The sequence below is a fragment of the Microcaecilia unicolor genome, chromosome 11 (genome assembly GCF_901765095.1).
Source record: "Microcaecilia unicolor chromosome 11, aMicUni1.1, whole genome shotgun sequence".
Lineage (NCBI taxonomy): Eukaryota > Metazoa > Chordata > Amphibia > Gymnophiona > Siphonopidae > Microcaecilia > Microcaecilia unicolor.
Window position 1 is genome coordinate 14645999 of NC_044041.1, and position 24869 is coordinate 14670867.

General features: G+C 42.9%; 1 protein-coding gene across 1 annotated transcript in view; it reads left to right on the forward strand.

The window, feature by feature from the left end:
- The window catches only part of HORMAD2 (HORMA domain containing 2), a 195432-nt gene extending 171935 nt beyond the window's left edge, over positions 1–23497 (forward strand). Inside the window, exon 13 of the mRNA XM_030218218.1 lies at positions 23399–23497. Coding sequence (XP_030074078.1) covers positions 23399–23497 — 99 coding nt within the window. The remainder of the gene's footprint in view (positions 1–23398) is intronic.
- The last annotated feature ends 1372 nt before the right edge of the window (positions 23498–24869 follow it).

Here is a 24869-nt window from a genome sequence, read left to right on the forward strand (position 1 = left end):
GGTGATTAATTCAGAGAACAATTGAAACCTGGTGATTAATTCATAAAACTTCAGCACAATCTTTTGTCTTTCTCTGAGAGTTATTTTATGAAGTGTTTTTAAGAGTTGTTTCAACTTCTGTAGGTTAAAACTGTTTCTTTTTCCTTACAAAGAAGGTAAAATTAAGAGATAACGTTCTAAAAATAAACATAAAACTTTTTAAAAGTTTGGAGAGGTTAATCTTAAGTTCCGTTTAAGTGGTTTTAACACTTCCTAACCTGTTCTTTGCAAGCCAAATGTTTTATTGGGAGATCACAATGAACTGCCCTAGTGAACATTTTCAAATCTGACAAATGCATTAGTTCTAAGCTAGCAGTGGGAGGAATTCTAGCTGAAAAAATGTTAGGGAGCAGGAAATTCATTCTCTCCCACCCCCATCCATGAACTGTCATAAAGCTCTATTTATAGTACTTAAATAATACTGAAACAATGTGAATGTAAGTGAACAATTTTAAGGTAGGCATTGCTTAAATGTGTGTAGGTGGTTTGTCTGGGGACTCAAAATGATATCTTGTTAATCATCAAGCTCCAAAAATGTGTTAAGTTGCACAAGAAGCCGTATTCCATTGTGTATATTCTCTTAGTTCAGTAGCTTGTTAGCATGATCTTCAGAAAGCGTTCGTCCTATAAATGTATACAAATAAGATCACTATTTTTCTATGCACATGAAGTATGGTAAAAGCTTGGCTCTTCAACCAGGCCTTTACTGGAAGAAGTAACTAACTCATTAGTCTCACTTAGGCATACAAGGAGTGACTGGGGCTGCATATACTGCAGCAGGACATGTTTATCCACTCCAACCCTAGCTGAGGTAACATTTAACCATTTCTCTGACCTCATGTGCAACTTTCTTTAAATCAATTACCTTACTTTCTAACTCTTCCTACTTTCTTACCCTTCTGTATGTTACATCTTTGCTTTACCCTTCGCTATCACCTATAATGTTCTATTACGTAGTGTGTTGACATTGTAAATAGTATACCATGCCATACTTTGTATTGTTTTTGAATATTTTTACTGCTGTAATTGTCTATTGCTCATGCTTGATCTATTCTTACTGTACACCGCCTTGAGTGAATTTCTTCAAAAAGGCGGTAAATAAATCCTAATAATAAATGTAAAACAGAGATTAATTTATTTATGGGGCAGCTTGAAGTGTTTTCCTTTCTTGCCCCCTCTTGGACTAATCTTGCAGTATCAGCTGTGCAGATTATGGATATTGTGTTCAATTCTGGTCACCGCATCTCAAAGATATAGTGGAATTAGAAAAGATACAGACAAGGGCGACAAAAATGATAAAGGGGATGGAACGACTTCCTTATGAGGAAAGGCTAAAGTAGCTAGGGCTCTTCAGCTTGGAGAAAAGATGGCTGAGGGGAGATATGATAGAAGTCTATAAAATAATGAGTGGAGTGGAACGGGTAGATGTGAATCGTTTGTTTACTCTTTCGAAAAATATCAGGATTAGGGGGCATGCAATGAAACTACAAAGTAGTAAATTTAAAACGAATCTGAGAAAATGTTTCTTCACTCAACGTGTAATTAAATTCTGGAATTCGTTGCCAGAGAATGTAGTAAAAGCAGTTAGCTTAGCGAGGTTCAAAAAAGGTTTGGATGGCTTCCTAAAGGAAAAGTCCATAGACCATTATTAAAATGGACTTGGGGCAAATCCACTGCTTATTTGTAGGATAAGCAGAATAAAACATTTTGTACTTTTTTGGGGATCTTGCCAGGTACTTGTGCCCTGGATTGGCCACCGTTGGAAACAATATGCTGGGCTTCATTGACCTTCAGTCTGCCCCATTATGGCAATACTTATGTAATGATAAATTTTCAGCCTGCATCATTTAACAAAATCCTTGTATTCAATGCCACTATCCATATAGGTAGGGATGCTGAGTAATATGGATAGTGTGATGACCATGGCGGTGCTATCAGTTTAGTTTAGGCTTCCTATTTAGCAAGTCTAAACTAAATGTATATTCCTTATTCTACAAGACCAGTCCAGACAAATTGATTATACTGCTGACCTACAGATGGAGGCAGTGAACACTGACATTTTGGTGACATCATTTCTCTGCCTTTAGCAGATGGTGCAGCTGTTCTGATGTAACAGGATGATGGGTTCTTTGTTGGGCCTGACTCCCAGGGGCACAGGCTAAGGCCTGTAGCCCCATGGTTGAGCTCCTTAGCCTTGGAAGCTCTCAGGAATGGTCCACGGACCTTTCCTCGGATTGGGCAGAAGGGTGTACCCTCTGAGAGCCCCCTACTTTGGCCTTAGCTGGATGAGGCAGAGGCTGGCATCAGTCCCATGGGACTGTGACCAGCAGTGATAGCCAGGACCCCTGAGCTGTGGCCTTTGTGCATCGATAGAGAACACACAGGTTGGCAGTGGTCCCGAGTACTTTAGTGCGTCTCTCTTTCCCTTTGCCCCCTTCCCGTTTGGGTTCCCCCTTCCCTTTTTGGGGTCTTTGCTTCCCCTTCTCTGCTCACTGCCATTTTAGGGGGTCTTTTCTTCAGCAGCCTCCTCCCTGGGGGCTTTGGTCCCTGGTCTTGGATAGACCGATGCTAATTATTCTTCTTTTCACAAGAAAATTAAGACTTCTTTTCCTGACTTTTATCTGACTGTGGTGAGATGTAATTGCTCTTATGTAATCATGTACTGTATTTTAGATTGTTACTGTTATAATTGATGATGTAAAATGCACCAGACTCATTAGGTGAGGGTGGTGGTATATAAGTGTGTAGTGACATTGACTACAGCAGGGCTTAAAAAAAGAAAACCGTTGGGGCAGTAAACTTGCAGGCAGCAGAGACTGAGGGAAGAGATTTTACAACTGAGGGGGATTTCCTCTGGGGAAGGATTTGAGCAGCATTCAGTTGGGGAAATTCTGGGGCTTCCCTCTACTGTATAGCGTGAGGGGAGTCCTACTCACAGTGGCAGGGATTGCTGTGGAGGGGGTGGGGCCTTGGCAATGTCTGAGCAACTTACATTACACTAGTTCTTAGTCTCACAGCAGCTGCTGTTTCCACTTGCCTCTTTCATTATAGCTGATGCTGAACAGGTGCTGCAGTTCTTGCAGCAGTCGTGGTTTTTCAAACCAGCAGGAATCATGGCCATTTTGAGACCGATCTCCCTCCATCTTGAGGGGCCACAGTATCTACATATTTCCAGGTTGCAGGTCACTGGCACACAGGGCCAGTCTTAGCAAGTGCGGGGCCCTATGCAGACCAATTTGGTGGGGCCCCATCCTAGCCCCGCCCCCACTCCAGCTCCACCTCATTGATGATAATATTCAATTTTTAGAAAATGTTTTATTTATGAAATTTCAAATAAAGACAAATGAAGCTAAACTTGTACAGAAAAACTGATTGAAATAATAAGCACAATGCTATCATTATTCAGTTCAAGTCCACTACAATTAGTTCCAATTCTCATAACCCCGGGGGGGGGGGGGGGGGGGTCAGAGGTGCGGACACACAATCTCTCCACTGCAAAACACTATACACAAACTTGTGCAAAAACACACTCATAACCTTACCAAACCATAACAGCACTAATTCCATGGACAGGACGAGAACAACCTTATGCGTGGAAAGGCAGAACTGTAATTACACCAGGCTCTAAAACACCAATACACTACCTCGTGAAAAAAAACAAAACAAAAAGGACTGCAAATGCTACACGCTAGCAGGATACTGCACCTTGATCATACATGACACAACAGATATGAAGGCAAAATACGGAACTGAAAAGTTACCTCAAGAAATCAGACTCAGCATGCAGCAATACTAGAAAAATTGAAACTTACATGCAAAATATCACAGATGCACATTTCCAAAAGCTGACATACTGATGGGTTCATCTTGTTGTTGTAATCTGCCTAAGGAAGCCTGGTGTTATAAAGATTGGAAATAAAATTAAGCTCTTTTTTCATTGGGGCACATGGAATCACATCTTCACCTCATCTCTTTTGTATAAATGGATTATTCTGTTTTGAGCATGTTTCAGGGACAAGTGGTTTTCATAAGTCAACAAAATAAAAATAAATATTTTCTTTCATGCAGATCTCTCATTTGTTTTAAGATAACTATAAGCCCCTAATGCATTCCATTGGTTTTCTTATATTGTCTTGTGATGACTTAAACTCTGCCAGATCCTGCCCCCCGACTTATACTGTGCCAAAACCTCGCCCCCCCCCACCACCACAGTAATGCCGCCATCCTCCTCCCGCATACTACAGTCCTACCTTGCTGCCCACCCTGATGGTGTAGTAGCCTCTGCGGCTGCAGGGGCAGGAAAGAATCCCACTCTTTCCTGCCCACTGCCACTACTACATCTCCGGTGCTCCGCTTTGTTCTTATGTGCTGTGGGCAGTGCCGTCATGTTTTCCCAAAATGGCTGCTGAAACTTCAGCGGCAGTCTCGCAAGACTGCCACCAGAAGCCTCAGCAACCATTTTTAAAATACGGTAGGGCCGTCCGCGGCACAGAAGAGCAAAGCGGAGACGGAGTAGTGGCAGAGGGCAGGAAAGAGGGGATTCTTTCCTGCCCCCATAGCCGCAGAGGTCACCACACCACCAGTGCGGCCTTCAAGGATCAAGGTAGATCTTGTATGCAGTGGCAGTGGCCAGTGGAGCATAGTGCATGGGTAAGCATAGCAGTTTCTGGCGCCCCTCAAATGTTGGTGCCCCCCTGCCATGCATACCCTGCTTACTGCATTCTGCCGGCCCTGGCTTCACACCCTGGGAACTTGATCTGTTCAGGAAATAGATCTCCATATCAATCGCCTTGAGCTCACTGCCATTTTGAAGGCTCTAAAGGCTTTTAGAGATTTCCTGCAAAACCAAATTATTCTTAATCAAATGGACAACCAAGTTGCAATATTTTATGTAAACAAGCAATTGGTTATGGGATCCTACCCCTTGTGTCAGGAAGCAGTGGAGATGTGGCAGTGGGCCCTTCTTCATGAGATGGACCTCCAAGCCATATACCTCGCAAGAAAGGACAACTGCCTGGCAGATAGACTGAACAGAGTTTTTCAGGTGCACAAATGGACTCTCAATATGGGCGTAGCCTGCAGGATCTTCTGAGATTGGGGCACCCCCTCGATGGATCTCTTTGCCACTTATCTCAGCAACAGGGTTCCCCAGTTCTGCTGCAGGCTCAGATCACACGGCAGACTAACGTCAGATGCCTTTCTCCTACATTGGGGGGAGGGTCTTCTGTATGTGTATCCTCCAAACCTTTCATAAATTCAAGTAAGACCAGGGAATTATGATCCTAATCGTGCCTTACTGGCCAAGACAGATCTGGTTCCCTCTTCGTTTGGAGTTATCCTCCGAAGATCAGTGGAGATTGGACTGTTTTCTGACCCTCATCACACAGAATGAGAGATCTCTTCTGCATCCCAACCTCCACTCCCTGGCCCTCACGGCTTGGATATTGTGAGCATAGAATTGTAAACCTTGGATTTGCCAGAGGATGTCTCCTGCATTTTGCTGGCTTTTAGAAAAGACTCCACTGACAAGTGTTATTCATTTAAGTAGAAGAGCTTTACTGTCTGGTGTGAGAACAAGGCCTTAGATCCCCTCACTTGTCCTACACAAAAATTGTTTGAATGCCTCCTGCACCTCTCTGAGTCTGATTTGAAAACCAACTCTAAGGATTCATCTCAGTGCAATTAGTGCTTATCGCCATGTGGGAGGTAAACCTATCTCTGTACAGCCTCTAGTTGTTTGCTTCATGTGAGGTTTGTTATTGACAAAACCCCCTATCAAATCTCCAACTGTGCCATGGGATCTCAATGTTGCCCTCATTCAGCTGATGAAAGCTCCTTTTGAGCCACTTGATTCCTGCCATCTGAAGTATTTGACCTGGAAAGTTGTATTTCTGGTGGTGGTCACTTCAACTCGCAGGGTCAGTGAGCTTTAGGACCTAGTAGCTGACCTACCTTACACAAAGTTTCACCACAATAGAGTAGTTCCCTGCACACATCCTAAGTTTCTTCCTAAGGTAGTGTTGGAGTTCCATCCTAGTCAGTCATTCTATCTACATTTTTCCTAAAACCACACGCCCATCCTGGCAAGATTGTACTGCATACCTTGGATTGCAAGCAAGCCTTAGCCTTCTATCTAGAGTGGACTAATGCCCATAGACAGTCCATCTAGCTTTTTGTTTCTTTTGACCCAAACAGGATGGGGGTAGCCATTGGCAAATCACAATTTCCAATTGGCTAGCAGATTGCAATTACTTTACTTATGCCTAGGCTGGGCTGACTCTAGAGGGACATGTCAAGACTCATAATGTCAGAGCCATGACTACATTGGTAGCTCACTTGAGGCCAGCTTCCATAGAGAAGATCTGCAAACCTGTGACGTGGTGATCTGTTCACACATTCATATCTCATTACCACCTTTGAGCAGGATAGCTGATGAGATGGCCATTTCAGGCATGCAGTCCTGCAGAATTTGTTTGGTGTCTAGAATGCAACTCTACCCCCCCTATGCCCAGTTTTCTTCTGTTCCAGGTGGTACCTTCACAACTAGTAAACAGATTGTTTCAGGTTGATTGTTTTGAGTCCCTATTGTCCTAGCATTGTGTTTTCAGTGAGCCTGATAGCTAGGGAATTCCCAGCTGTAGCTAGGGATTCTCAGCTGTGAGAATACTTGGCCCACTTGTCCTCAGAGAAGGCAAAGTTACTCACCTGTAGCAGGTGTTCTCCGAGGACAGCAGGCAAAGTATTCTCACATACCCTCCCACCTTTCCTTAGAGTTGAATTATTTAGCTTTTTACAATTACTGAGGGACCTGCGCTTGAGCATTGGGCAGAAAGGCATCTGCGCATGCGTGTTGGGATGCTGCTAGAAAGTTCTTGATCTCACTAGTCAGTGTCCGCACTGAACTTTTTCAGATAACATTACTCAGCTGTGAGAATACTTGGCCTGCTGTCCTCTGAGAACACCTGCTCCAGGTGAGTACCTTTACTATACTGTAGCAGCTGGCACCTTTTTGTTTTTGTGTCCATTGGAAGACCTTATTGTTATTTTTTCAGTACACCCTCTCTGCTGGATTTCTAGAATTTTTGAAGGTTTTGATTTTCATGAATTCTGTTTGATGCCTTTTGCCCCAATTTTAATAAATTGTAGTGGAGTTTGCTTTTTGATATAGATGATACCAGTGATTATAGCTGTAGCCTCCCATTTGAATCTTTGTGGTCCTTTGAGGTGTTTTAGCTCTGAGGTACACTCATCATTTACTTCATTCTTTTTAAGTCAAGCAGTGACGGTGCACTAAGAAAGGAGTACTCATTTTTTGCCCTTTTTCTTATGATAGCGAACTTCACTTCTAAGCCAGGATATGTGCAGTATGATCTCAGTCTCTCAAATTTACTGCTAACGCTCACCGTAGTACTTGCAATGTGTCAAAAAGAGCTTCTCTCTGGAGTTTATAAATTGCAACTGGATAGGCAATTTATCCAGGTGCACTTACAAGTTCTTTGTGATCAGTCTTGTGGCACCTAAAACAATGAGAAATATTTCTGTATCTTCTGCCACGTTTTCTGGTCTCCAACTATTATTTCTTGGTACTTGTGGACCTTCTTTCTCCTTGGAGGCAATTTCTCCAATTGTGTTAGTTTTGCGCATACATGACAGGAATATGATCTCGGTCTCTCAAATTTACGGCTAACAGTCACTATAGTATTTGCATTGTGCCAAAGAGAGCTTGCTTCTGGAGTTTATAAGATGTGAGATGTGTAGGCAACTTATCCAGATGCTCTTGGAAGTTCTTTTGATTAAGTCTGTGGAACCCAAAACAATGGGAAATATTTCTGTATCTCTGTTTCACATTTTCTTGGTTTCAGACTGTATTTCTTGATACTTGAGGATCTTCCCTCTCTTCACGTGATTCACCGAGTAATTTCTTGGTACTTACACCTCTATAATGAAGTCTGTTCTGTTGTTTTTTTCTTTTTTACCATTATATCCAGTTTTCTTGCACCTAGCTTTTATCAGTTGGGATGGCGATGTCCCAGGTGATCATTACCTCGTTTTCCACAATTCTCTTAAGGTCATGATCCCAGTGCTTTTCTCTCTCCTCCTATGTTCCTAGTCTTATGTTGTTGCACCTTTGTGTCAGTGTCTACTGTTTATTGTTCATTAGATGATTGTAAACCACCTTAATGTGTTTATTAAAAGGTGGCATAGCAAGCCTGTGAATAAACTAAACTAATCCAGTGGCAGTAGGGACTGTGTTTGCCATCATAGAGGAGCCCCTGCCATCGGCTCTTTCCTTTTCTTGCCTCTGTCCTTTGACTATCCTCTTGATCTTGAACACTGTGGCCCTACCCCCATGTCATCAGTAGAAGTTATTAACTGCATCAATGTTATCTTTGATGTAGTTAGTGCCCGTCAAGGGAGTAATTCTGCAACATAGACACTAACATTTATCTGCCAGTTACGCAGATAAATGTTTAGAGTAATGGTATGTATATGTGTAACTTCCAAATGTCGACCTAAGCACTATTCTGTAAAAACCTGTGTAAATCACATTGTGGCAGCTCATATATTTTTAATTTAAATAATTTTTTGCGTATAGAAGGACTACACTTGAAAGTTTACTACCGCCAAAGCAGTGAACTTGCAAATTTATTCACAAATGAGACTTTTATTTATTTATTTATTTATTATTATTTATTTACGGTTCATTTCTACCCCACATTTTCCCACAAATGCAGGCACAATGTGGCTTCCATGAATTACAAAAGTTAAAAGATACAACACATGACTTTAGCAGTAGAATAAGGATAAAATGTTAGCAGCAATTAGGATGGCTAAACAGCAGAATTACTAATGGAATACACTTGTTCAAAAAGGTACGTTTTCAGCAGCTTCTTGAAAAGAAGGTGGTCAGCTTGCGATTTTAGGAACAGGGGAAGAGCGTTCCAAGTCTTCGGGCTGGAGTAGTGGAAAGTAGAGGCAAAAAGAAGCTTGTATTTAACACCCCTGCAAGATGGATAATGTAGTTGTAAAAAGGTGCGTGCTGTTGTGATGGCATTTCTAGGTGGGAGATCTATTAGAGGAATCATGTATTCCGGAGCTAAGCCGTAGATTATTTTATGTGTCAGAGTGCAGATCTTGAATGCGATTCGTTCTCTCACAGGTAGCCAGTGTAGATTGAAACATAGGGACTGCGCAGGAACCATGCGCGGTTTGCCCAAGATGAGTCTTGCAGCAGTATTCTGGGCAGTCTGGAATTTCCTCAGTAGATGCTCCTGGCAGCCTGCATAAATCCCACTGCAGTAGTCCAGGTGAGACAGAACTAGCCAGTGAACGAGAGTGCGGAAGAGCTCTCTGGTGAGACAAAACCTAACACGCCGCAGCCTCCACATTGCATAGAACATCCGCTTGGTGACCGCTCACACTTGCGGATCCAGGTGCAGGTGAGGGTCCAGCTCAACACCCAGAAGTCTAAGGCTCTGTGAAATAGGGAGGGTCTGGTCTTTAATGACAAGGAAGTTGGTGGAAAATCTGGCATGGACGGACGAGAGCACAAGACACTGAGTTTTGTCTTTGTTGATCTTAAACCGGAATACCTCGGCCCAACGTTCCAAGATGGAAAAACTCGCTTCTAACAAATCTGTGATTTCATCTAATGAGGTATGGAAGGGGATGGAGATGGTTATGTCATCTGCGTAGATAAATGGTTTCAGGCCTAGGTTTGCTAGTGCGGTGGCAAGGGGAAACAGCATGATATTGAATAGCGTTGGAGAAAGGGGCGAACCTTGGGGAACCCCACAAGAAGCTTTCCATGGTGCTGAATGATCTGGAGTGCCTTTGACCTGGTATGTTCTTGTTGACAGAAAACCCTTAAACCAGTGTACTCCAACTATTTCAGCAGTTTTGCCAGTTCCTAAATGTTTTAATGCTTTTGTCCATGGGAAGCCCTGTTTCTAAAATTTTGCAACTTTGTATATCATTCTCTAAATAAATTCTGTTAGAATTGCCCTATAGATGGGAGGAATCCATTAGTTAACATGTCTGGCAGCTCATAACTCACAACTTGGAATACCAGTTTCTGTTAAAACTTGTCATGTATTTTAAAAGTGTGGAGGTGTGTTTCGTTTTCAAGTTCAGCTTCTGGATATCTAAAAACTAGGGCGGAAAAATCGTCATCCAGAATCATTTAACATACAAACCGATTCATTTCTTTTAAGTGAAAGTAAGACAGCTGGGGAAAGGGGGTTTCAGTTGCTTAAAAGGTAAACCATAAACCTCAGAGTATGTGGTTTCTTCTTATATTAGCTTCCCAGAAAAGAATTGATATTTCGTGCTATTCTTTTAACCACAGTGAAACAAGGGTGAAAAGGAAGAAGCCTAGCAATAGAAAGTGATATTTAGATATAAGTGCTGTGCCTTCAGAGATATTGAATTTTTTTCAAGTTTCCGTACAACTATCATGGCTTTTATTTTTCATGTTTTATATTGTCCGTTAAACACATCTGTTTTGCATATAGTTTGGTGAAAACTGATTAGCATGACAACACTTAACAAATCTTTAAAATGCTTATGAGATCATCAGAATATACTAGTACTTCTACACCAGTAAAATTTGAGGGGTTGGAATGGCTTCTACCCAGATAAGTGCCACTCACTGGGACCAATTGTAATTTTTCACAGCATGATCATTAATAGCCCCAGCACTATTCAGCTAGAGTTGGGGTGATCTGGGAGCAGAGCTAAGGCCAAAATGGCTCTTACCCAGGTGCCAGTGATTTTCATGGGTATCTAGATAACCACTCCGATAAAGCTGGACAGCAAAAAGACTTTCCTAACATTATCCAGGTACCTGGATAATTTGATGGGTGATATATCAAACGTTAATAAAAACTTGAAACTTGATTTATTCTCAGATATTCAACACTAGGAACCGGATATGGACCAGCACTGAATATCTGTGTATAAAGAACCCAAGGCAGCCAGCATTTACAAAAAAAAAATGACCAATGTGGGCTGAATATCAGGGAGGAAATTAATTGGGCACAATGAAGAATATCTCAGAACTTGAAATTAGTAAAGTGATGAACTGGAAACCAGAGTTTAAATCTCACTTTCCCCACTGACAGTCTGTGACTTTGGCAGTAATTTTTCAAGCCATTTTTCTGCATCAAACAGAGATTGATGCACAAAAAATGAAAAAGCGGTTGTGAAACATGGGTTGTGTTGGACAACATACCCCTGAGCCAACAACTAAAATAAGTGTATAAGAATTTCATTTTATTTAATAAGAATCAAACATAACTACAAAGTGAGATATTAAAAAGACCGATGACGACGCCGGTGCAGAAGTTTTGATATAAATTTCTTTCACTGAACTGCACATCTGAGGTCTTTGCATTTAACCCAGTAAATGTTTCCGGGAGCTTGACTGTATTTTTGAACAGTGATCTTTAAAATACAGTTTGAGCAAATATTAGTGGCCATTTGAAGTAAGTGTATTCAAGCAGAAATTTATGCATAAAAATTAGGTCTTTCAGAAATTTGCCTGAACTAATGAGCCTGATTCTAAATAGTTTGCCTATGTGAGAAGTCCAAAATAATGTCTATTTTAAGCAAATTATGTAAAGGCAACAAAGGCGCTTATGTACCATTATAAAATAGACTCCCAGGGCCACCCCCAATAACATGCAGATAAGAACATAAAGTGTTGCTATAATGGGACAGACCAAGGTCCATCAAGCCCAGCATCCTGTTTCCAACAATGGCCAATCCAGGTTACAAGTACCTGGCAAGATCCCAAAGCAGTATAATACATTTTATACTGCTTATCCTAGAAATAAGCAGTGGATTTTCCCCAAGTCCATCTTAATAATGGCTTACGGACTTTTCTTTTAGGAAGCTAGCCAAACCTTTTTTTAAACCCCGCTAAGCTAACTCCTTTTTTCTACATTCTCTGGCAACTAATTCCAGAGTTTAATTACATGTTGAGTGAAGAAATATTTTCTCCAATTTGTTTTAAATTTACTACGTTGCAGCTTCATTGTGTACCCCTTAGTCCTAGTATTTTTGGATAGGGTAAACAAGCGTTCTCCGAGGACAAGCAAACTTACAATTCTCACAAGTAGGTAGATGCCATTCCCGCATCGCCTGGTTCGGCAATATGCCACAGAAAATATTAGAGCTTTTTGGAGCATGAGCAGTGCGCATGCTTGAGTCCTTTCCCGCCCACAGCATGAACGTGCCGGCTCAGTTTCACTTTTTCCATGTGAGGAGCAGCTGCTTTCTGTAGTGGCTTCTCACACACCCAGTCAGAGTGTTTTGTGCTTTTTCAAGTGCCTTTGGCGATTTTTCCTATCTCCCTCTTTTTGCTCTTCTTTTCTCTCGTTTTGTTTTGTTTTTTTAAAGTTTTTCCTTTATTTCTTTAGTTTACTTTTAGCCTGCATTCAAGTTTCCTTTATTTTTCGACGTGGGCCACTTTTAGGCCTGCCCAGTCGGGCTGTTTTTCTTTGTGCCTTTTCCCCTTTTTCAGTCACCATCGCATCTTTTAATTTGGCTGCTGCAGTTTTTCCTTCCTTGTCCACAAAGACTCCCAGTGGCTTCAAGCATTGTACTCAGTGCAACCGGATTATCTCGGGAAAGGGCACCCATTCTTGGTGTCTTCAGTGCCTGGGGCCCGACCATAGCCCAGCCAACTGTGTCCTCTTCCTTCGTATAAAAAAGAGGATTCAGGTTTCCTGAGAGGCTTAGCGCGCCAAGAATTTTGGAGCCTGGTCCGGTCCCTCAACGTCAGCATCGACATCAAGGTCGGAGGAGTCGGCATCGACGTCGAGCTTTTCCCCGACATTAGGAGCCCAGATAGGGATGCTAACATATTGGATTTCCTGTGTGTACTTACTCCAGAGCTGATATCAAATCTGATCATATTATGATCACAGTTATCAAGCGGCCCCAGCACCATTACCTCCTGTACCAGATCATGCGCTCCTCTAAGGACTAGGTCTAGAATCTCGTTGGCTCCTGTAACAGCTGCTCCATAAAGCAGTCCTTGATTTCGTCAAGGAAGTTTACCCCCAGCATGCCCTGATGTTACATTTACCCAGTCAATATCAGGGTAATTGAAATCACCCATTATTATTGTGCTACCCAGTTTGTTAGCCTTCCTAATTTCTGATAATATTTTTACATCTGTCTGTTCATCTTGGCCAGGTGGATGGTAGTACACTCCTATCACTATCCTTTTGCTCTTTACACGTGGAATTTTAATCCATAAGATTTCAAAGATGTGTTTTTTTCTTGCCTTGTCTGCTGAGCCCCCCAAAACCCACTACCCCCAACTGTACACCACTACCATAGCCCTTACAGGTGAAGGGAGCACCAATATATGGGTACAGTGGGTTTCTGGTGGGTTTTGGAGGGCTCACAGTTTCCTCCACAAGTGTAACAAATAGGGGGAGGTAGAAGCCTGGGTCCACCTGTCTGCAGTGCACTGCACCACTACTAGACTACTCCAGGGACCTGCATGCTATTCTAATTGACCTAAGTATAACATCAGAGGCTGGCAAGTAATATTTTTAATCACATTTGTTTGAGGTGGGAAGGGAATAGTGACCACTGGGGGAGTAAGGGGAGGTGATCCCTGATTCCCTCCAGTGGTCATCTGGTCATTTGGGGCACCATTTTGTGTAGAGTGAAGGAGTAGCCTAGCAGTTAGTGCAGTGGACTTTGATCCTATGGAAGTGTGTTCAATTCTCACTGCAGCTATTTTTTTTATAAAAACAGGTCTAGCTCAAAACGTCTAAGTTTTAGTCTTGGACATCTTTGTTTTGTTCCATTATTGCTGAAAGACGTCCCTGTCTTTAGGAATGCCCATATCCCGCCTTGAACACGCCCCTGGCACGCCCCCTTGAGATTTGGACGTCCTTCTGATGGACTTCAGAGAAAGACGTCCAAAAAGAGGTTTCGATAATACTGATTTGGATGTTTCTGTGAGATAAACGTCCAAATGCTGACTTATGTCACTTTTTGGGCATCTATCTCTTTTGAAAATGAGCCTGATGGTGTAATATGTAATTTATTTAGTGTTTGCTTCTCAGAAACACTGTTTAATGCTGTGGCAGAAAATTCAAGTTTTAAAACTATGGGGGAAAGGGTATGGAAACTAGTTAATAAAGTTTGCTTCTTTTTTTTTCTAACTGTATTTATCAATAACCTACAATTCCTCCTTTAAACCCAATCTTTAAGTTAGCAATCACAGAGCAAAATAATTTCACTTACCCAGAGAAATGTCCTCTTCTCTCAGAACTTCTCACCAGCTTTGAAGTTGGGGGTTTGCAAGGGTTTATTATAAGTATGAACAGTGATGTATGTGTGCATATGTAGACACTTGTAAACAGCCACACAATTCTGTGAGGCCTTTTCCACACAAAAAAAATTGGCTTTATGTGTAGAAAAACTTGCATGAAGTTGAATTCTGTAGAGGTAATTTTATAAAGTCATTCCCACCCAGATGTGTCCACATACATGTAGCAGTTGTTCTCTAAGGACAGCAGGACTTAATTCTCACATATAGATGATATCATTGATGGAGCCCGGTGCACAGGAAGCACTACTGCAGCAACCTTTCTATTCTGCAGATTATTAGTGTTCAAATACAAGGCATTTGTGTATGCTAAGCAGATGGCACAGTTTCAGGCAGTTTTTTTTGCTTGTGATTTGACTTATGACTTTGTTTTGGGCATTTGTATTTGTTTAGAATGGAATTTTAGAAATAACATTCAGCTCAAAATATGGATGTCCAAATCTGTACGTCAGATATGGACATCCATTTCTCATATATTTTAGAACAGGATCTGCTGACATTCAGCCTGCTCTAAACTACCTGAGAAATGAACAGCCAAGTGCTAGCTACATCTGAACATCCATTTTACAAACTATGAACAGGGCAAAAACAAGGGACATGGTTGGCTTTGTGGCAGTTTAGGAACATCCATGTTATAAAATGACCACACAGACATCCAAATGGAGGAATATTCTAATGGTTAGAGCAGCCAGCTGAGAACTGGAGCAGAGATCCAGAGGTTGCAGGTTTAAATCCCACCATAGCTGTTTGTAATTTCTTTTCTTTTTCTTTTTTTTTTTTTTTAATTGTGAACTTTCTAGGCATAGAAAAATACCTACTGTGATTTCCCTTATTTCCTCCAAGGGAGAACTACTCATTCGGAGCACCTCTGCAAAGGACCAAGTCTAAATACAAATATCTGTCTTTTTGGACATGGATTTCCCTTTTCTGCAATTGGAGTTGGATGGCCATCTTTTGGCCGCTCCCTAGTCCTGTCCCAAAAATGCCCAAGCCACCCCCTTGCCATATGGATGTACTTATAAAATTGGGATTTGGACTCCCATACAATATGGACAACTAAACACCGATTTTCAGATTACCAAAACAGGGACAGAGCTTCTAAAATAACCACATTATTGTTTATAATTTTGTAAGTATTTTAAAAATGCCTGCCAAGGCGTCCGGCGGCAGTCTTGGCAGCCATTTTGGGAAAACACGGCGGCGGCGCCTACAACACAGAAGAGAAAGGCGGAGAGCACCGGAGATGGAGTAGCGGCAGTGGGCAAGAAAGAGTGGGATTCTTTCCTGCTCCCACAGCTGCAGAGGCCACTACACCACCAAGGCAGGCGGCAAGGTAGGCCTCTAGTACGCTGGAGGGGAATGGCAGCATTACTGTGGGGGGGGGGGGGGGGCAGGTTTTGGCACAGTATAAGTCGGGTGGCAGGTTTTAGCACAGTATAAGTCATCACAGGGACAAAATATAAGGAAACCAATGGACTGCATTATGGGCTTACAGCCCATTTAGTTATGTTAAAACAAATGAGCGATCTGCATGAAAGAAAATATATTTTTTATTATTTTGACTTATGAAAACAACTTGTCCCTGAAACATGCTCAAAACAGAATAATCCATTTGTACAAAAGAGATGAGATGAAGATTTGTTTCCACGTGCCCCAATGAAAGAAGAGTTTAATTTTACTTCCAATCTTTATGTCTGCCCTCCACTATCCTCGCCTCCCAACCACCAACCTCTCTTCCCCCACCTGCTCCGCCACCCAATCCTCAGAAGGTTAGCCAAAATTGGGTGGCGGAGCAGGTGGGGGAAGAGAGGTTGGTGGTTGGGAGGTGAGGATAGTGGAGGGCAGACTTATACGGTCTGTGCCGGAGCCAGTGATAGGAGGCGGGAAATACTGCTGGGCAGACTTGTACGGTCTGTGCCCTGAAAAAGGCAGGTACAAATCAAGGTAAGGTATACACATATGAGTTTATCTTGTTGGGCAGACTGGATGGACCATGCAGGTCTTTTTCTGCCGTCATCTACTATGTTACTATCCACCTTATAATTGAAAGAGAAAAACGCCTAGATTTTGACCCAAATCGGGAGATAGACGTTTATCTCACAAAAACGAATAAATCGGTATAATGGAAAGCGATTTTGGACGTTTTCAACTGCACTCCATCGCGGAAGCGTACAAAGTTGACGGGGGCGTGTTGGAGGCGTGGCGAAGGTGGAACTGGGGCGTGGTTATCGGCCAAAGAGAGATGGGCGCCTTTCGCCGATAATGGAAAAAAAGTATGCGTTTGTAGCTAGAATTTAGGGCACTTTTCCTGGACCCTGTTTTTTCACAAATAAGGCCCCAAAAAGTGCCCTAAATGACCAGATTACCACCAGAGGGAATCGGGGATGACTTCCCCTGACTCCCCCAGTGGTCACTAACCCCCTCCCACCACAAAAAATGATGTTTCATAACTTTTTATTTTCACCCTCAAATGTCATACCCACCTCCCTGGCAGCAGTATGCAGGTCCCTGGAGCAGTTATTAGGGGGTGCAGTGGACTTCAGGCAGGTGGACCCAGGCCCATCCCCCCCCTACCTGTTACAATTGTGCTGCTTAATGCTTAGTCGTCCAACCCCCCCCAAACCCACTGTACCCACATATAGGTGCCCCCCTTCACCCCTTAGGGCTATAGTAATGGTGTAGACTTGTGGGCAGTGGGTTTTGAGGGGGATTTGGGGGGCTCAACACACAAGGGAAGGGTGCTATTCACCTGGGAGCCCGGTTGGTGTCCTGGCATGTGAGGGGGACTAGTGCACTACGAATCCTGGCCCCTCCCACGAACAAATGCCTTGGATTTATTCGTTTTTGAGCTGGGTGCTTTCATTTTCCATTATCACTGAAAAACAAAAACGCCCAGCTCACAAATTGTCGAATAAAACATGGACGTCTATTTTTTTCGAAAATACAGTTCGGTCCGCCCCTTCACGGACCCGTTCTCGAAGATAAACGCCCATGGAGATAGACGTTTTCGTTCAATTATGCCCCTCTATGTTCCCTAGGCAGATTACAACAACAGTTAAGATGAACTCATCAGTAAACGGGATATCCTCACTGAAATTTGGCCATATATTACTGTATTATATAAAACAGTACAGAAAAAGGAGCACAAAATATAGCCTTTATTAGTGCTGTTTCCACCAGTTACAATAATTTTTTAAGCAGTTTTAGTGATATTCAGTTTTATTTCATGGTATTTATATCTGCATATGGGAAGCTTTCAAATAAATTAAAAAACTGTCTACTAAAAAACCCCTTTTGTTCTTTACCTTTTAAGGCAGTGGGCTGCAAAAGAGGGGGGGGGGGGGGAGAAAGGAGATGCTGGACCAGGGGGGGCACCAACTGATACTTTGCGAGGGGTGCATGCACCGCCCCTGGATCCGAATAAAGAAAATGCGAAGCAAAATAAGCAGTGGTAAGTTAGATGCAAACATTGTTAAAGAATGCTAGAAGAGAATATGAAGAGAAGCTTGCTGCAGAGGCAAAAACTCAATAACTTTTTCAAGTATATCGGAATCAGAAAGCCTGTGAAGGAATCATAGGGACCATTAGGTCATCAAGGAGTAAAAGGGGGGACTCCGGGAGAATGAGGCCATAGTGGAGATACTGAATTAATTCTTTGCTTTACTGAAGAGGATATAAAAGATCTTCCTGTGCCAGAAATGGTTTTCAAGGCTGAGGATAATGAAGAACTAAAACAAATCTCAGTGAACCTGGAAGATGTTCTGAGCCAAACTGACAACTTAAAGAGCAGTAAATCATCTGGACAGAATGGTATACACCACAGGGCACAGAAAGAACTGTAACATGAAATTGTTGCTATTAGTGATCTGTCACCTGTCATTGAAATCGTCCTTAGTACCTGAAGCTTGGAGGATGGCTAATGTTATGCCAGTTTTTTAAAAGGGTTCCAGGGGTAATCTGGGAAATTATAGACCAGTAAGCCTAACATCAGTGCCAGGCAAATTAGTGGAAGCTATTATCTGGCGTGCCTCCTCCACCGATTTAATTTGATGTTGATGGCCATCCTTGTAAAACGCCAAGGCGAAGGGATGTCTCCATCTGTATTTAATGCCCATCTCACGCAGCCGTGCAGTAACCAGCTTTAGGTCTGCCCTTCTCTTTAGCGTAACCGCAGCCAAATCTTGAAAAACTGCTACAGGATACGAATCCCATTTAAAGCTGTCAAGCTTACGACTCGCCTGCATTACCCGCTCTCGAAGCTTGAAATCCTGAAAACAGGCAATTATGTCTTTGGGCATATTGTTTCTCACCCCACCCAATGCTCTATGAGATCTCACCAGATGTACTTCTGTGGGCTCAATGGGCGATCCCGCTTCTGTGAGTAGGGCGGTCACAATGCGCTGTACCACATCCTCACATTCTGCATATAATGGAGTATCCAGTAAGCCTCTAAAACGGAGATTACACCTCCTGCTGCGGTTTTCTAAATCCTCCAGCTTATCTGTGATCTGTTGGATCTCCACAAGCACCTCGCCGACCTGCTGATTAAGGCCTCCGATAGCGCCGTCATGCTCCTCAACTCGGCCCTCTAGCTCGTCCAAATGATTGCCAAGGTCCCGGATTTCACTCCGTAAGTTAGCCTCCATGACCGCGAGGTCCGTGCGGACCGCTTTTAAGTCCGTGCGCATCTCCTTCAACCAATCCCGCAATTCCGAGTAATTAACTACCTCGGAGTTTCCCGGGTCCTGCTCAGACAGAAACAGATCTTGAGAAGCGGGTCCTGCTAGCGCACGCGCTGGTTCCTCCACAACTCGCTCCATATTCGCCACGTGCTTCTCTGCCACACTGCCCGTATACGCGAACTGGGAGAGATTCGCCGCCGTGCTCATACGTCCTGCACTTCTTCCACACTTTAAATATCTCGGGCAGCTAATTTCCTGTTCAAATCAGGTAGCCACGTAGGGTAACACTACCATTTAATGCTTAGGGAAGCGGGAGCTCTCGTTTCAGACGACCATATTAGTCGGTGACGTCACTTCCCTCCAGTGGAAGCTATTATAAAGAATAAAATTATCAAATACATAGATAAACATGGCTTAATTGAATAGAGTCAACGTGGAGTCAGCCAAGAAAAATCTTGTCTCACCAATTGGCTTCATTTCTTTGAAGGCATGAATAATCATTGGATAAAGGTTAGTTGGTTGGTGTAGTGTATCTAGATTTTCAGAAAAATTTTGACAAAGTCCCTTACAAGAGGCTCCTGAGAAAATTAAAAAGCTATGGCGTAAAAGGCAGAGTTCTGTTGTGAATTGGGAACTGGTTAATAGATAGAAAACAGAGTGTAGGGTTAAATGGCCATTTCTCTCAGTGGAGGAAGGTGAATAGTGGAGTGCTGCAGGGATCTGTACTGGGACCGGTGCTGTTTAACATGATCTGAAAATGAGAACAACGAGTGAGATGATAAAATCTGCAGATGACACAAAACTATTCAAAGTTGTTAAAATGCATGTGGGCTGTGAGAAATTTTAGAAAAACCTTCAGAAACTGGAAGACTGGGCATCCAAATGCAGATGAAATTTAATGTGGACAAGTGCAAAGTGATACACATTGGGAAGAATAACCAAATTATAGTTATTTGATGTTAGGTTCCACTTTAGGAGTCATCAGCCAAGAAAAAGATCTAGATTTCATTGTTGAAATATTCTGCTCGGTGTGCAGTGGCAGCCAACAAAGCAAACAGAATGCTAGGAATTATTAGCAACTAGTAAAAAAAGGCCCGTTTCTGAAAGAAATGAAACGGGCGCTAGCAAGGTTGTCCTCTAATGGCAATTATGTTTTTAAGGGACCTGTTAGGAGAGAGAGTATGTGTGAGAGGCAGTGAGTATGTGTGAGAGAGTGAATGAGTATGTGTCAAAGAGTGAGTATGTGTGAGAGAGAAAGAGTGAGTGAGTGTGTGATTGAGAGACAGAATGTGTGTGTCTGTGTGAGTGAGAGAGTGTAGTGTGTGTCCCGTGTGCAGCAATTATGCTCTGTCCCCTGCATTCATCCATATGCAGCAAACGTCCTCTGTGCCCTGCCCCCTCCATCCATCCATGTGCTGCATCTCTCCTCTGCCCCTTCCATCCATTGTGGTGTAGCAATCCTCCTCTTTCCTTTTTCCCTCCCTCCACCTCCCTCCTAGTTCCAGTCCCTCCCAGTTCCAGGCCCTCCTCCCTCCCCTCTCTCTCTCCTTTCCATCCCACCTCCCTCCAAGTTCCAGGGTCCCCCCTCCTTCTGAGTTCCAGGGCCGTCCCCCCCTCCCTCTGAGTTCCAGGGCCGTCCCCTCCCACCCTCTGAGTTCCAGGGCCGTCCCCCCTCCCACCCTGCCTCCGAGTTCCAGGGTCCCCCCTCCCTCCGAGTTCCAGGATCGTCGCCCCTTCTTTCCTGTTGCAGGCCCCCTCCCTCCATTTTTGAAAAGTCATCTCACCCCGTCAGGGTTACGGCGGCCGGCGGCAGCGGTACAACGCATGCAGGCTCGGCCCTTCTGTCTCTCTCAGCTCTGGTCCTGCCTTCATTTCCTGTTTCCACAAGGGCGGGACCAGAGCTGAGAGAGACAGAAGGGCCGAGCCTGCGCGCATTGTACCGCTGCTGCCGGCCGCCGTAACCCCGACGGGGTAAGTGAAGATGACTTTTCAAAATCGGAGGAAGGGGGCCTGGAACTGGAAGGGAGGGAGGGATGACGATCTTGGAACTGGGAGGGAGGGGGTACCCTGGAACTGGGAATGAGGGAGGGACGACGACCCTGGAACTCGGAGGGAGGGAGAGACGGAGAACGTTGGGGAGAGGCCACTGGGCCATGTGGTCGGACCCCCGATCCCCTATCCACCGGCCTTGTGCTCCTGCTGTCTTGGGATGTGGGGGGGGGGGGGGTGTGGCAGCAGCGGCACCTCCTGTGCTAGCCTCCACCGTTCCCTGCGGGGGGGGGGGGGGATCAGCTGTGAGGCGTTTTTTTTCTTTTGCGAGGGTTCTGTTGCTGTCGTCATACTGCGTATGGTGACGTCAGGCTGGGCTACGGAGCCTAGCAGACCAACTCCGAAGAAACCACGGACACAGGCAGCAAGACCAATAGAACGTTGGAGGTGAGAATTATTATATAGGAAAAGAGAAAATAAGACAATATTATAATGCCTCTGCATCACTCTATGGTGCAACCTCATCTTGAGTATTCGGTGCAGTTCTGGTCGCTATATCTCAAAAAAGATCTAGCAGAATTTGAAAAGGTTCAAAGACGTGTAACCAAAATGATAAAGGGGGTGGAATTCTCATATGAGGAAATGGTTAAGAGGTTAGGGTTCTTCAGCTTTGGGAGGAGACTGCTGAGGGGAAATATGATAGAGGTCCACAAAATCCTGGGTGGAGTAGAATGGGTAAATGTAAATTGATTGTTTACTCTTTCAGAGTACAAAGACTAGGAGATACTTCATGAAGTTACATGGTAATACTTTTAAAACAAATAGAACATATTTTTTTCATTCAATTAATAGTTACATTCTAGAAGTCATTGCTGGAGGATGTGATAACAGCAGTTAGCATATCTGGGTTTGAAAAAGGTTTGGACAAGTTCCTGGAGGAAAAGTCTATAATCTGCTTTTAAGATAGATGGGAAAAGCTACTACCTTTTCCTGAGATTGGTAGCATGGAATCATGCCGCTCTTTGGGATTCAGCCAGGTACCTGTGACCTGGATTGGCCACTGTTCGATGCAGAATACTGTTCTTATTTTTCATCTCTTTCTTGCATATCCTTCTGCATTCCTCCTTTCTTCTCACTCTACATTTTCTGCTTCCTACTCATCACACTCATTGGACCTTTTTTGTCTCACAGAAACTTGTCTCAGTGACTCTGAGGTAACTTATAGTTCCTTTCCCTCATCTTCTCTCACCATACCCATTGTCATGGTGGTAGACTAGCTGCTATTTTTTTTAATACCTTGTATCTTCAGTCTTTGTATATATACTACACTCTTATTGAAGGACTTTCATTAATGGCACGCTCAAATTATTTTAAACTGTCCACACACTATGGATGTGGGGGGAACAAAGATTCAAAGACACTGACTACACATTATAGGAAAATGAATTTAACACAAAAAGATATTCTGGGCAAAAAGGTTTTAATGGAGGGGTGCACCTTTAATCCCTGTGCATAGAAAGAGCTGCCTTGTACTCACCCTTTTGTCTGCTGTCTGCTTGTTCAGCTGCTGCCATGGCCCGGTGTCAGTAGCTCTGACTGCCTCTGCTGTGCTCCCTCGGTCTTTCTCCTGCGCCTCTGTGGTGGAACCTGGGTTAACATGTTAACTCTGCTCTGCTGCCAGCCACAGGTCAGGTCCTTCTTCCTGCCACGTCCCAGGAAGCAGAACGAGACAGGAAGAAGGACCTGACCCATGGCTACATGATAACCCTGGTCCCTGCACAAAGGAGCAGGAGACCAATCAACCTTCTGTCTGTGTGCCTGGCTGAGGGCATGCACGTGTGGGTGGATGTGTGCTTATTCTGCATCTCCATCAGCAACACCCCTGTGAGTTTGCCTTGGCATACCGTTTGGGAAACGCTGACATAATGTGTAAATGCAAGGGGGTCATAAATATGGGCAGGACATGGGTGAAACTCCCAGTTACATGTTGTAACTTAGAGAACACTGTACGTTACATGTGTCCCTGCGGCATTTACATGCTCACAGTTATGTCAGGTCTATGTCTGGTATAACTGTAGGTGTGTAAATGTTACATGTGCTGACTCCAGGTTAATGGAATCTAGGTCCCCAGGTGCTATTATAGAATAGGGCTCCTGCCACTTGTCCTTGGGTCACCTAAATGAAGGCATTCAGCTGTTGAACTCTCCCCTGAGTGTATTTGCTACAAGTTGTAAAAGAGTAAGAAAGATAATACATTGGTTTAAGATCTTACACTTAAATTTTATTCTGGAGATCTGTGATCTTATCATTTCCTTTTAATGATATTTTGCAGACTCTAGACTTTACGTGCAGCCAAGATGAATCTGTGACTCTATGGAAAAGGAGGAAGGTCAGTGAACCAGTGAACCCACTGACAGCTAATGGAAATTAAAAGGTGGCATACTTATCAGTTTGTTCTTATTTCTCTGTTATTACACATAGAGTATATACATTTTATATTTATATAAATTAAATTAAATGTATGTTATACCTATCCAGAACTGAATATACCTACTGTATTGAAGGTTTGGCCCTTATGTTAAACAAACATTGACATAGATTATGCCAGGTATATATCAGAATTTGTCTCTGATCATTTGTTTGGCATTTCATATCTCCTTGTTTGTATATTTGGAGAAGACAATATTTAAAATGTATTGTTAGAAGAATTGATTAGTATATCTGTTCTTGCATATACATAGCAACACATTCACAGATTCTGCATATACTTGAAGTCAAGTCAGTTAATAACACCAACAGCAGAAATAAATCTTGAGTAAAAAAGCAATCCTGAGTGTATGGATATGCCTCATCCCATGAGTACTAATAGCTTCTATTTCTGCTTCATTTAATCACTGCTTTAATTTTATATATTATGCTTTCCTTATTTATTGTAATATACAATGAATACTGGGTCACCAACAGAATGGTGTGACCCCACTTTCCTATCAATTATTATAGTTCTTTTCTTGTATTTCCCTACTTAGTGGTTTGTAAATTATACAATTTCTTTGCTTGTCCTGACATAAAGGTGGTATATCAAGTACCTAACAAACATAAACATTTTGATAAGAGTAAGAGGTAGGCTTCTAAATATTGTTGATCCTGAAATATTTTACGACAATGTAATTTAAGTACTGTATATTTCTTGTCAGCTGAGGATCCAATGGTTTAGCACTCTTAGGGGTCATTTTACAAAGGCACGCTGAAAAATGGCTTGCGGTAGCGTAGGCGCGACTTTTGGTGTAATGAGAAAATCTTTAATTCTTTCTTCAAATCCAATAGCCTATATAGAAAAGACCCGACACGGACGTGTTTCAGTGTATGTGCCTTTGTCAGGAGTCGTGATACCTGCTAGTTTAATGATCCAATATATAAACTTGGTACATAAGCCAAGATAGAAGTAAAGTATTGAGCGCTTGACGGTACCAGCACAGGGAAAGCCAGCAGCGTTTCGCATCAGAGGGACAATCCGAAGTTAAACCATGTCTATTAAGTATTGTGGTTTCATAAAAACATGTATATAAATTACATTTCTGCTTGATGGCAGTTAAACATTTTCTGCCTTACAAATACCATCCTTCTGAAACAAATATTATTAGGCAACAAGATAACCCTATCTGGTAACACCAATCATCCACAGAAATACAAATCATCAAATTGGCATTAAGTCCATCAGTTGCTTATCTCATGCCTCATCCTGGATGAATAAAGATGTAACAGTGCTAACTTCCCATTCAACAAGGGCCTTCTTTTGTCACCTT